This window comes from Ceratosolen solmsi, unplaced genomic scaffold, assembly GCF_000503995.2.
Source record: "Ceratosolen solmsi marchali unplaced genomic scaffold, CerSol_1.0 scaffold7, whole genome shotgun sequence".
Taxonomy (NCBI): Eukaryota; Metazoa; Arthropoda; class Insecta; order Hymenoptera; family Agaonidae; genus Ceratosolen; species Ceratosolen solmsi.
In genome coordinates this window covers 14,357,122-14,368,556 of record NW_011948413.1, presented here as the reverse complement: position 1 = coordinate 14,368,556, position 11,435 = coordinate 14,357,122, and the positions used below count along the sequence as shown (strand labels likewise).

Below are 11,435 nucleotides of genomic sequence, written 5' to 3'. Positions count from 1 at the left end.
TTTCTGCACTTTACTGTTGTTGCGCTGTTACTTCTTCTTTTACGATTTAATGGTCAAGCATTGCTTCTTCGACGGTCCCCTGCATTTACGAATGACAACTATTAGAAGGGTATTGCTTCTGTTTTGTTTTTTTTTGTTTTTTTTTTTTTGTTTATTTGTTTGTTTGTTTTTTTGTTTCTCTTTTATTTCATTCAAATTATCATTATTATTAATTATTAATTATTAATTATTATTGATAGTCGCCATTACGTATTTTAGAAAGCAGTATGCCCTTTATATGTAAATGTAAAGAGCCTGTCACTTGATTAAAGGGAAAAGGTAAAGTTTATCCGAATTATAACCTGAAAGCAGAAGTTGTATGCGTATAAGTAAATAAAGATTGTCAGTAAGTTTGTTGTTTAAATTTTTGTTTCTTTTCTTACTACTGTACAGTAAAGGGTCTCGACAAATAATACAGGCAAAGAAATTTTACATGAAATTGGCTATAATAGTGGGCCTAGTGCATAAGCAATGTTAATACAACGTTCATTCAATAGGGGGGAATGTTCCGTTTCTGTAAATACGCGTACTTTACGGTACTTTTACGATAGTCGTAATACAAAAGTTTATGTTGCGCAAATGCCTCTGCGCTTGTTATACAAGATTCTCTTCTTTTAGAAGGTGAGATAAGATACTTTGATAGTAATAGATGGCTTCCGTGTTGCATCTGTTAACTATGAGCAGAAATTATTTTTTCCATAAGTAACAAGCTACTTAGAAGTAAATTTAAAATACGTAAATTCAGTTTAGCTCTTAATTATCATTTTCATTATATATAAGTAATGCCAAATTCTTAATATTTGAATCAGAGTATCAGTAAGTAAGGTTTGTATTATATGGTTGTATTTGAAAATTTATACTTAAAAACTCCACTTAAAGGAAAGTGATTGTACGCTTATAAGCGTTTCTATACGAGATAATAATAGTCTTAGATATTTGTAATAAAATATTTCAATTATTAATTTTTTTTTCTTTTTTAACTTTAATAGAATCAGACCTCAACTACATAAATTTTATTTTCAATTTTCTTTTTTGCGTCAGTAGTGCCTTATATCGTAATCGTAAAGTAAAATCCAATAACCCTTAGCCGAACGTTTGTGAGCTACGTCGTTTTCAATTTTTCATTAATAATCATAATAATTTAACTGACAGTAATTTTATAATTTATAATATTCAATTCGTTAAAATCGAAGATACGAAATAATGCGAAATCACTAACCATTTAATAATTTTTTTTTTTTTTTGGTTTTTAACGAGTTTATTCTAGTTTCTTCATTTAGAATAAGATGGTTTATCTTTTAATTACTAAACCTTATATATAAAAAAAAAAAAAAAAAAAAAAAAAAAACAAATTATTATTATAAAGAAAGACAAAGAAAGATAAATGCAGATATTTTTAATTGAATATACGCGTATTACTAACAAAATTTTAATACGTTTATGGAAAGAATTGGGTCGCATGAAACATTGTCTCTACAAATGAACGTCGATTGTTAATTATAAAGCTTTCCATGAAAAAAGCTAATAATAATTATTCTCAAACATGCATTTATATAGTTCCGTAAGTGTAGACTTTTCAAAGCCCATACGGCATAATCGTAAATTAATCTAAAGCATTAGGTGTGGTAGTGAGGTTGGGTGGGAGGGAGATGGATAGAGAATTAGTGTATGAAAGTGAGTCTTCCTTTAACTATAGAAAAAGAAAGCCGTATTGTAAGAGACAAAAGTGAAGATATCATGTCCATTAAATCTTGAACAAATCATTCGATAGTGTACAGACGCATCGAGTGATGCAAGGCTCAACATACGCATTTACCATTGAATTATTACTATTAAACCCTACATGCACGCGTAAACATGCACGCATAAATTATGGTTTTTTTTTTTTTACCTCCTCACATCGCATTCGCTGTAAATATTTATAAAACCATTATGTGTCCATATGCCTCGCTGAGTGCCACGAGTAGCTATGTAGTTCGGAACTTTGCAAAGTTCCGTCTATCCGTGCCATGTACGTGTGCCCGAACTCTCGCATAATTCCTGTCTTATCTCTGTGTTGTACATATTGTAAGTTATACACACAGCTCGATTAAAGATATAGAAATATTCTTGCGAACTGGGTCACGTTGTTGTCGCAGCTCTTTATTTTTTGTTCATATTTTTTCCTTCATTCTTCGTACGTGTACATACGATACGTGTCTCTTTATACCTGTATAATGTAATTTTTCTTTCATTCTTTCTTTTTTCATTATTCGTTCTATTCTTCCTGCCTCCCCTTTTCTTTCTTATTCTATTTCGATTTTCCAGGGCGTTCGCTCGATCTCGCGCTCAAGTGTCGTTACTTCGTACTTTTATCACACGCACGTGAGCGTAAATTTTTTTATTAGCCTGATGGGAAGGCAACGCGAGTATGAAATTTTGATGAGAGCTAACTAAGTAAACCGTAGCTTCTTGAAAAATACTGCATTGAGAATCGATAGGTCTCGTTTAATTGGCCAAATATGTAGGTGAAAATTCGCTTCACCGGTGGCCCTTACTTTCTATATAATTCCATTTACTTTACTTCTTACACTGCATTCTCCCAATCACAACTCACTACGTGCATTTCTTTATTCGAAATTTTAATTCAGCTCACACCGCATATGCTACTTATCCCAAGCTAATGCTATAAATGTCAAGAAAACTTGATTTTTTTAAATATATGAAGACTAAACTTAGGCCAATGGAATGTAGATTTAATTATTCTTTATAATTCGATTAAGCCATTATCGAAAGTCGAATGAATGATAAAACAGATGAGAAATTCAATGCTGGCTGTATAAAAATATTATGGGCGTTACTTTTAGAGTTTAGGAATTTTTGGAAAATTTTTCTCAATATGGTTAGAGAAAAATTTTGTGCATTAGAAAGACCGTAGTAAAAAAATGATTGGAAGTAATGAGAAGATATAAAGCTACCGTTACTTCGAACTTTTGTGTGTGCGTGCGTGCGTGCGTGCGTGCGTGTGTATTCTTTTTTGTTTTGTTTTTTGTTGTTGTTGTTGTTTTTTTTTTTTTTTTTTTTTTTTTTTTTTTTTTGTTTACGATGACCAAAACACCGATGCATCTATACGTAGATCGCAAAAATTTTTTCTTTGACACTACCCCTCGTCTAACGAATTTATCTAGCGACTTGTCATAAAAAGTGTACTCGTAAAAAATGTCGCTTCCCGCATTGTCCTTAATTAATATTATCATTTAATCATGTCTAAACGATAGAACGGGCTAAGATAAAAAGGTATGGTATGTTAAACAAGGAATCGACGAGTGTCATTGACAAAATAATCCAACATCATTGTCTTATGTAAAATTATCTTCTGCACGATTTATCCACTTGGAGTGTGAGGAAAATATTATTCATCCCCGTCGTAAAGCGCACAAGTCGCGTGATAAACGTCACGTAGACCACGATGAGAGCGACGACGTCCCAGACATATTTTCGCTACGATAAGGCAAGCGGCTCGGTGTGCACAAGCTCCATATTTATAAAGCCGTGGCTTCATCATCGAGAGGTGAATTTTCCCGGCGACCAATATCCCAACCGTCCAGCCACGCCGTCGCGCTAATGCACAAATTGCCATGATAGGGGGCGAGCGGCCGTGGGGGTTATTGGGGTCGGCGCCAATTAGCGCTAAAATGGGGATGACGCCCGCGAGCCAAGGACTGAATGAACATTTGCTCTGTTTCTCTTTTCTGTCGGCGTCCCATCGTATTTAGCGGGGAACAGCGACGAGGTGGTATTCGATATTGCTGAGGGCGAACGTGTTGGGACGTTCGTGCCGGCGACGGGCCGTCGGCTGGCCGCGGCATTGCGGCGGATTTCACTAGTTTTTCCACGTAGCTGCCATGGAAATTGTCACGTTTCCCCTCCCTACGTTCAAGGTATACACAGCACATAGCACACAGCACACGGCACACGGCACACAACATACAGTACACAGTACACAGCCCACAGCACACAGCACACGCGCACTCGCTGGCGTCATTACCGCGAAATTGACGAAATTCACGTTTACCAACTAACTATGAGCGGACATTTAATGGCGCAAATGTCTTTTTATGTATTTATTATATAGATACGTATGCACGTGCACGGATACTTTAAAGATAAGCGACTTGGACAAGGGGAGCTCGATAAAGGAATACGTATCGCGCGTGCTCGCTTTCAATTTGCTTACAACTTAATGGCAATAAAAATTCTCTCTTGTTCCGTAGCCAAGATCTTTTAAGGTCAAGTTTATAATATATTTTCAATTAATTTCACGGACATATACCTGGCTTGTTCATGGAGTTCTTAAAGGTGTATTTTATTGCGAATGTAAATATGCATATTAAATGATTACGCAATAACGAAAACAGCAGCTTTATAAAAAAAAATTATTATTTATGCGAATTTTATAATAAATGGAGAACCGAATGTATGGTACTTTGATTGAAATTTCCTTACAATTCTCTCTCGTCAAGTTTAATTTTATCTTTCATTTTTATCTTCGCATATTATAATATAATAACGCTATTGAATTGGATCTTTTCAATCCGATATATCATTGCTTTTCTTCCAATGACTTTTAAAGATATTAAATCACCTGATCTAAAGAACCATAAAATATAAATATAACATAAGACAAAATATAAATGATATTTATCAGTCACTGTACCTGTCACGTTAATTATTTATTCACAAGCCATGACTATTTACACACAACAAATACACAATGTATATATATATATATATATATATATATATATATATACACGTAGGTGTTTTTGCTTACGGATTTTTTGTTTTTGGTAGCAGTGTTCCTTCCTTTACCTATTAGGAAGCGAGCCGTGAATTTTGGCAGTTATGTTGATTTTCAATTGCTTGAGGCTCGTTGTTTCTATAGAATAGATGCAATTATATGTGAGAGAGGAACTGAAGTAATTATCGTTTGTGTTTATTATTTTTTATTTAATTTTTGCCTTATGAATTAATGCTTCCGTAGGTTTGGTAAACAGCTTTTAGAGCTATTATGCACTTTATTTGTGTATTAACACGAGTGTTTTATAGTTATAGATACAGCGATAATTAATAACGAGAAAATTATCGAAAGAATATTGAATCCTCTTTCTCTTATTACCTCATATAAAAAACATGTATATCGTAAAAAATTAATTACGTTTAATTTACCGGATAAAAATTTTTATATTCTATTTTCGATCATTTTTTTTCAATATTTATTCACAAGAATAAATTACAAGTTATTTTTTTTATTTTTTTTTTTTTTTTTTTTTTTTTTTTTTTTTTTTTTTTTTTTTATATACTTTTTATTAAAACTCATGCTTGGAGCAGTAAATGACATAAGTAGTTTAAGTTTAATTAGTTTAATAATATACTATAGCGTTAAGATACAAATAATATGTGTTACCGTTCGGTTAAACGTCAGTGTGCACTAACGGCTAATTAGGTTAAATAATCTAAATTATAAACTACATAGAATAAGAGAAGAAAATTTATTATTATGATTCTTGGAAATATGATTGTATAAATAAAACATTTTCTTATATAACTATAATAATTACAATTACACAAAATTATGGTAAAAATCATGGTTATTTTATTTTTCTATTAACTGCAACAATACATTCTACATAATGAAAATGTATATTCTTTCTTTTTATGATCACAAAAAATTATTTGCGTAAATGATAATTTATGTAAAAGTATATTACTATTGGTATAATGTAATTTCTTCATTTTTTTTTTTATTTTTTTTTTTAAAATCAAAAGGTTTACAGATTAATGAAAAATACGTCGGTTAACATTGTATCGATTTTAATTTTGTTTTTATTCATGACCTTTTTCCAAGCTCCGATCGTGTTATTTTTCGTTCAACCTTGATACATATTTCTTTACAAGCACAAGATTTTTATTTCCAAATCGAATTTGTTTCCGATCACAATACTTTAGTTGTGTTTCAGTCTTCGGCCTACTTGCTCTCCCTCCTCCTCCCCCTTCCTCCACATTCGCATCCGCTATTTTCAGTTACGTCTTCTTACACTCACGTTTTCTTTTCTTCTTTTTGTTTCTAGCACTCTCACTTTAGCATGCAAAATCATGTGTGCCGCTTCGATGCATGAGCCGTAAGCGTGCGCGCACACACATAGCCATCTCTTCTCTTACTTCTTCTTCTTCTTCATCTTCTTTGCCTATTCGATCAGTCGCTGTTGATCATGGACATGTGTAATATAAATGCACGATAAAATAAAAAGTAAAGAGTAAACGAACAAATAGAATAGAATGAAAGAGATAGAAAAGCAAAGATACAGATAGAGAGAACAAGAGAAAGAGAAAGTGGGAGAGACGCAGAGAGAGAGAGAGAGAGAGAGAGAGAGGGAGAGAGAGAGGGAGAGACGGAGAGAGAGAGAGAGAGAGAGAGAGAGAGAGGGAGAGACGCAGAGAGAGGGGGGGGTGGGGTGGGGTGTGGGGGTGGGGGTGAAAGGGAAACAAGAAAGTTTGGTGATTACTCTACCCTCACGAACAGACGCAGTCGGCAGCTATGGAAAGTACCACTGCTCGCTTTGCGCGATCTCCTTCATTATAAGTCGTCGAGATAACGAATGGCCATGGGTAAGAGGTGCGAATAATACCACCACCATCACCACGATTAACTACCACCAACTAGCAACCACAAATTTAACGATTTTAAAACGATGACAAAGTGAAAGTGTACCCCCAAAGGAGAATCCAATTTTGCGGATACCCGTAGAGATGTGAGCGTTTTCTGCAGCGAGTGATCTCGTGTTAATTTACAACAATAATGACAAAATGCAACCCCCAGATCCATCCCCGATTCAACCAATCTCTAATAATAATATTAATATATTAGTGTACGAGACGTAAAATCGCAGTAAGTTTAATGGTAGCGTGCAAAAATATAATAGTAACAAAACAATTTAAATACAGCATAATTATGATGTTGATGGGTTGTGAGAAACGTAAAAGATATTATTACGCGTATAACGAGATGAAGTTACGTTTTTAATTTATTTTTCCTTAAAACTGAATATTTAGCTTTAATTATTTACGTGAAACTTTACACTTAAGGACTTTTTATAGTTGAATTATATACTTAAGATTGCAATTCATTAATTTTCTTAATACTATAGTCTATGGCAATTAAATTGCTATTGTTAATCGAATAGTAATGTTAATATGCTATTTGCTTAAATTCTCTGCAAGATAGATACTTAATTATAATTTTTAGACAAATTTTCGCCATCAATTTTCTATGAAACTGGTTACAACACCATTAAACATACTTTAATATGCTTTGAAAGATGTACTGTAATTATTAAATTCATAATTTAATTGTTATATAATTTTATTTGATTTTATTTGTGCACGTAAATGTTGAATCACCTCTGTTTTCATATGTTATGTTAAATGTCATGAAATACTCTTTATTTATAAATACATATATACATACATATATATATATATATATATATATATATTAAAATGTAACAGATACTAATAATAGTTCTTATGATTTATAAAAAACAAACAATCATAATATTTGTTGATTGTTCTGAACTATCAGATAACCTTCAATCATATATTAAAAGAAGTGCATATTGGAATATAAATTTATAATTTAAAATATACTGTTGTACAAAAGATCCTTAAATTTTTTTTTTTAAAAAAAAAAAAAAAAAAAAAAAAAAAAGCTTATAAAAACTTTTCTATATATTAATATTAATTTACTGTGAAATTATATAATAAATATTATTTTTTATGGAAAACATATATTTTGTTTTAAATTAATTTACTATAATAGTACTATTAAAAGTACATAGCATATATAAGTACTAAATCTTAAGTATTTATAAGCTTAGTTTAGGAACAATGTGTAAATAAACTCTTATATAAATAAATGATTATTGTTATTTAATACTATGGGAAATTATTTTAAATTTCATCCAATAATAAAGCGCTTTCAGTACTATTCAGTACTGTGTACTTATTAATGATTTTCTTATATTACGTATAGATATATGTAAACCTGCATTGTCTTGAATAGAATATTTTCATACTGTGTATATTTTAACATATTGAATTTGTTTATTTTACTAATTTTCAAGGAGACCCAAGCATGCATGTGATACTACTAAAAAATTGAAATACTAAACGAGAATGCGAGTGACAATTATTTACTTTAAAAAAATCAAGCATGCGAAAATATTAACATTAGTGCAAAAGGATATATATATATATATGGTCATTTTTTAAATCTAGTTACATATTTCCTTAAAATATGCTTTACATTACTACGGCAAGGTATCTGTATACATATATCTCTACATACGTGTAACTTTATGAGAATATATGAATAGAATTTATTTCACAGTATTGGAAAAGTTTGATACAATTTTTATCTCTAGCATATTGCCTTCTGCGACTTTCTATGCACTATTTTTTTTTTTTACTCTTTCCATTTCTTATATTCGCGTCATCGCTCTTAGTTACAACATAGAAAGCATTCCCTAATAAAGTTTGCAGTTATTTTGTAACTACTTATTAAAACTTCGACTCGCTTCATCTCATTGTCATATTCGGCAGTATGCCCCTTGTATTTCACAATTAATAAGCTGTTGATACGGATTATTATAAAATTATCAATAGAGTCTGTTATTGAATGGGGGGGGGGGAGGAGGTGAGACTGCCGACGTTGCACCGCCAGTCTCGATGTTATCTCAGAGAAATAAACACTACGAGTACGACAAACGAGCAAAGCATTGAACGAGAGTAATATTATCAAACGGCAATGTCCAGCTTATGCATACTAGAGATAACAAAAATGGCCATATAGATGAAAAGGAGTGGGAAAACTCGTCGGTGGGCGGGGTTAGATGGGCTTTGTCTTACGTGCCGATCCTGTGCCTCGTTTTTACAGCGCGCAGCATCTCCGAGGAATTCAGCAGCGGCGACACCCGCTGTCGTGATAGCGAGGAGCCGGTCGCACAGCAGAGTAGCGGCACTCATGTCCGTGATCCCAGATCAGGGAAGGATAAGGACGAGAAGGAGCGCGGCGACGAAGGTGAGCCTCGCTTCGAAGCTTCGATCCGCGACCTTTGATAACGCGTTCCTTATACGGGATATTAATATCGATATGTCGACACCGTGTCAATTACACCTCTAGTTGGGACGAATTTTTCTCCTTCGGGCCAGCTTCCTTTTGAATACTTATCGAATCTCCTTATATTCGTCCGTATTTATTATATAAAATAACGATGATAGAATTATCGATGTTGGACGGGCAGCAAGCCAGAAGAAGTTAATGTCTTTTGATTTTTTTCTTCTTCTTTCTTTTTCTCTCTCTCTTTCTCTCTCTTTCTCTCTCTCTCTCTCTCTCTCTCTCTCTCTCTTAATGAAGAATGTTCTTTGAAAGATACGTCGGCAATAAAGTCTTCCCTAAGCAATGAAACAGGTAAATTTGTTAAAATAAATCTCCATTTTTAAGGAAAAAGCTCGATACTCGGATGCACTGTATTACGGTGATTTTTACGCTAAATATATTGTTGACTTTTAGTTCACGTTAAGAATGATTAATTAGTTAAAAAGTGGCTCGAAAAAATGGCTTGGGAGTCTTTTTTAATTTTTAAAAGAAAGAAATGATTGCGAAAGGATTAAGGGACCGACGGTCAACTAGTGGCGGCAACGTAAAAGGCCAGAATGCCGTTATCCAAATGCGTAAATCCAGTATTAAATGACAGAGAGAGCCTGACAAACTCTAACTTAACATCTGCTTATTTTTCAGAAATGATTAAAGTATACGACGGAAACAATTCACTGAGAAGGCGAATATTCCGAGTCGTGATGGTGCCACGACAGGCCACGACCGAACAAATTCTGACGCTGGCTATGCAAGCATTCCACATCACCAAAGATCCAAGTAATCACGTCGTTGCTGAAGGCTTCATTGCCACCCGCATCCAATTTATTCCAGCTTCCGCGAGACTTTTTAAGAGATTCGAATTATCGCGGGGAGCTAAAGGAGCTGTTTAACTTCGATCGTCTACGGCGCGCTAAATACGCTCGTTAATTTTTAAATTTCAATTAATTCGAGATAACGGACAGCCGTTGGCTCCGAGGGCTTCGATGGGATTTTTCAGAGATTTCATCTTATGAAATTATTCAACGGAATGACTAACGAGGAACACTTATCTTTTAATCGTTGAGTATGGATGACTAAAACATGCAGGGCCTACCGACTCATACAGAGGCTAAATGATACCTTGAAATTAACAAAATATTAGATAATGAGGAATTATCGTTGTTTTATTTGAATGTACACGTTAATATGTAATTATAAATTGCTCCACTGATTTTGTTTTTTTCACCCGGTGTCTGCGGAATTTTCTTAAAGCGTCTCGTAATATCCTGTTTCCAGTATAATTTCAGTCCCACGATCCTCGTTCTAATCGCAAACAACGTTCCGTTCGAAATGTAAAGAATAATTGTATCGATCGATCAACCGTCGAACCAATTGTTCACAAAAACAATAGCTCGTGTATTCCAAGAAAATGATTTTTCCATTTTTCCATTGCAGACAATTTTTATTTGACCGATCTTTACACAACCGAAGAAACGCCCTTGTGCGATCCTTCGCCAATCCTCAATTTAACTCGAAAAGAAGGCAAACGTCCGGCTGTCTTTCTTCGATATAAGTAAGTAATTATTTATTAATCCGTGTGTCTACTGTCCTTTGCTAGACCCAACAAAACTACTCCAATAATGTTCGAAACTTTGAATTAGAAAAGTATAGTGTAATCAAACACAAACAGATCCGTTTACGTTACTTCTACTTGAATGCGCTCAAATTGCTTTACATTGCAATAATGTATAATCATAAAATATGCAATTGTTTTGCTAATTACAATTATCGTATGCCTTGTATTGTAAATATACACGAATGCAAAGCAGATTATATATTACTAGAAAATTAAGAAATCTATATATTAATCATTGAAAATTCTTATGCAAATCGACAAAATCATCAAACAAAATCATTCAAGGCGCAAAATGTATGGAATATATTTATGTTGATAAATATCTTTTGATAAAATTAAATATCGATCCTTTTTTATGAAAAATTGTTCAATTTCAAATTATTTTTTGATCGATTGAAGCCAATATTTTTAAACAAAATTTCATAATATACATTGTACTCTATTATTAGCCCTTTTCAATCAAATTAATTATCCTAAATGCTTTCATTAATTTCTTTTTTTATATGATGATATTATTAATGTTAATATTCTTATTAATTGGATCGAATTATCAATGAGACGTGCGATATTTGACTAACTAATGTC

The 11,435-nt window shown here is 32.9% G+C and overlaps 1 protein-coding gene across 1 annotated transcript in view; it reads left to right on the top strand.

The window, feature by feature from the left end:
• LOC105367522 (diacylglycerol kinase theta) overlaps positions 1 to 11,435 on the top strand; it is a 53,570-nt gene that overhangs the window by 33,820 nt on the left and 8,315 nt on the right. The window contains exons 6-9 of the mRNA XM_011506264.1: positions 3,795 to 3,959; positions 9,014 to 9,157; positions 9,878 to 10,012; positions 10,670 to 10,787. Coding sequence (XP_011504566.1) covers positions 3,795 to 3,959; positions 9,014 to 9,157; positions 9,878 to 10,012; positions 10,670 to 10,787 — 562 coding nt within the window. The remainder of the gene's footprint in view (positions 1 to 3,794; positions 3,960 to 9,013; positions 9,158 to 9,877; positions 10,013 to 10,669; positions 10,788 to 11,435) is intronic.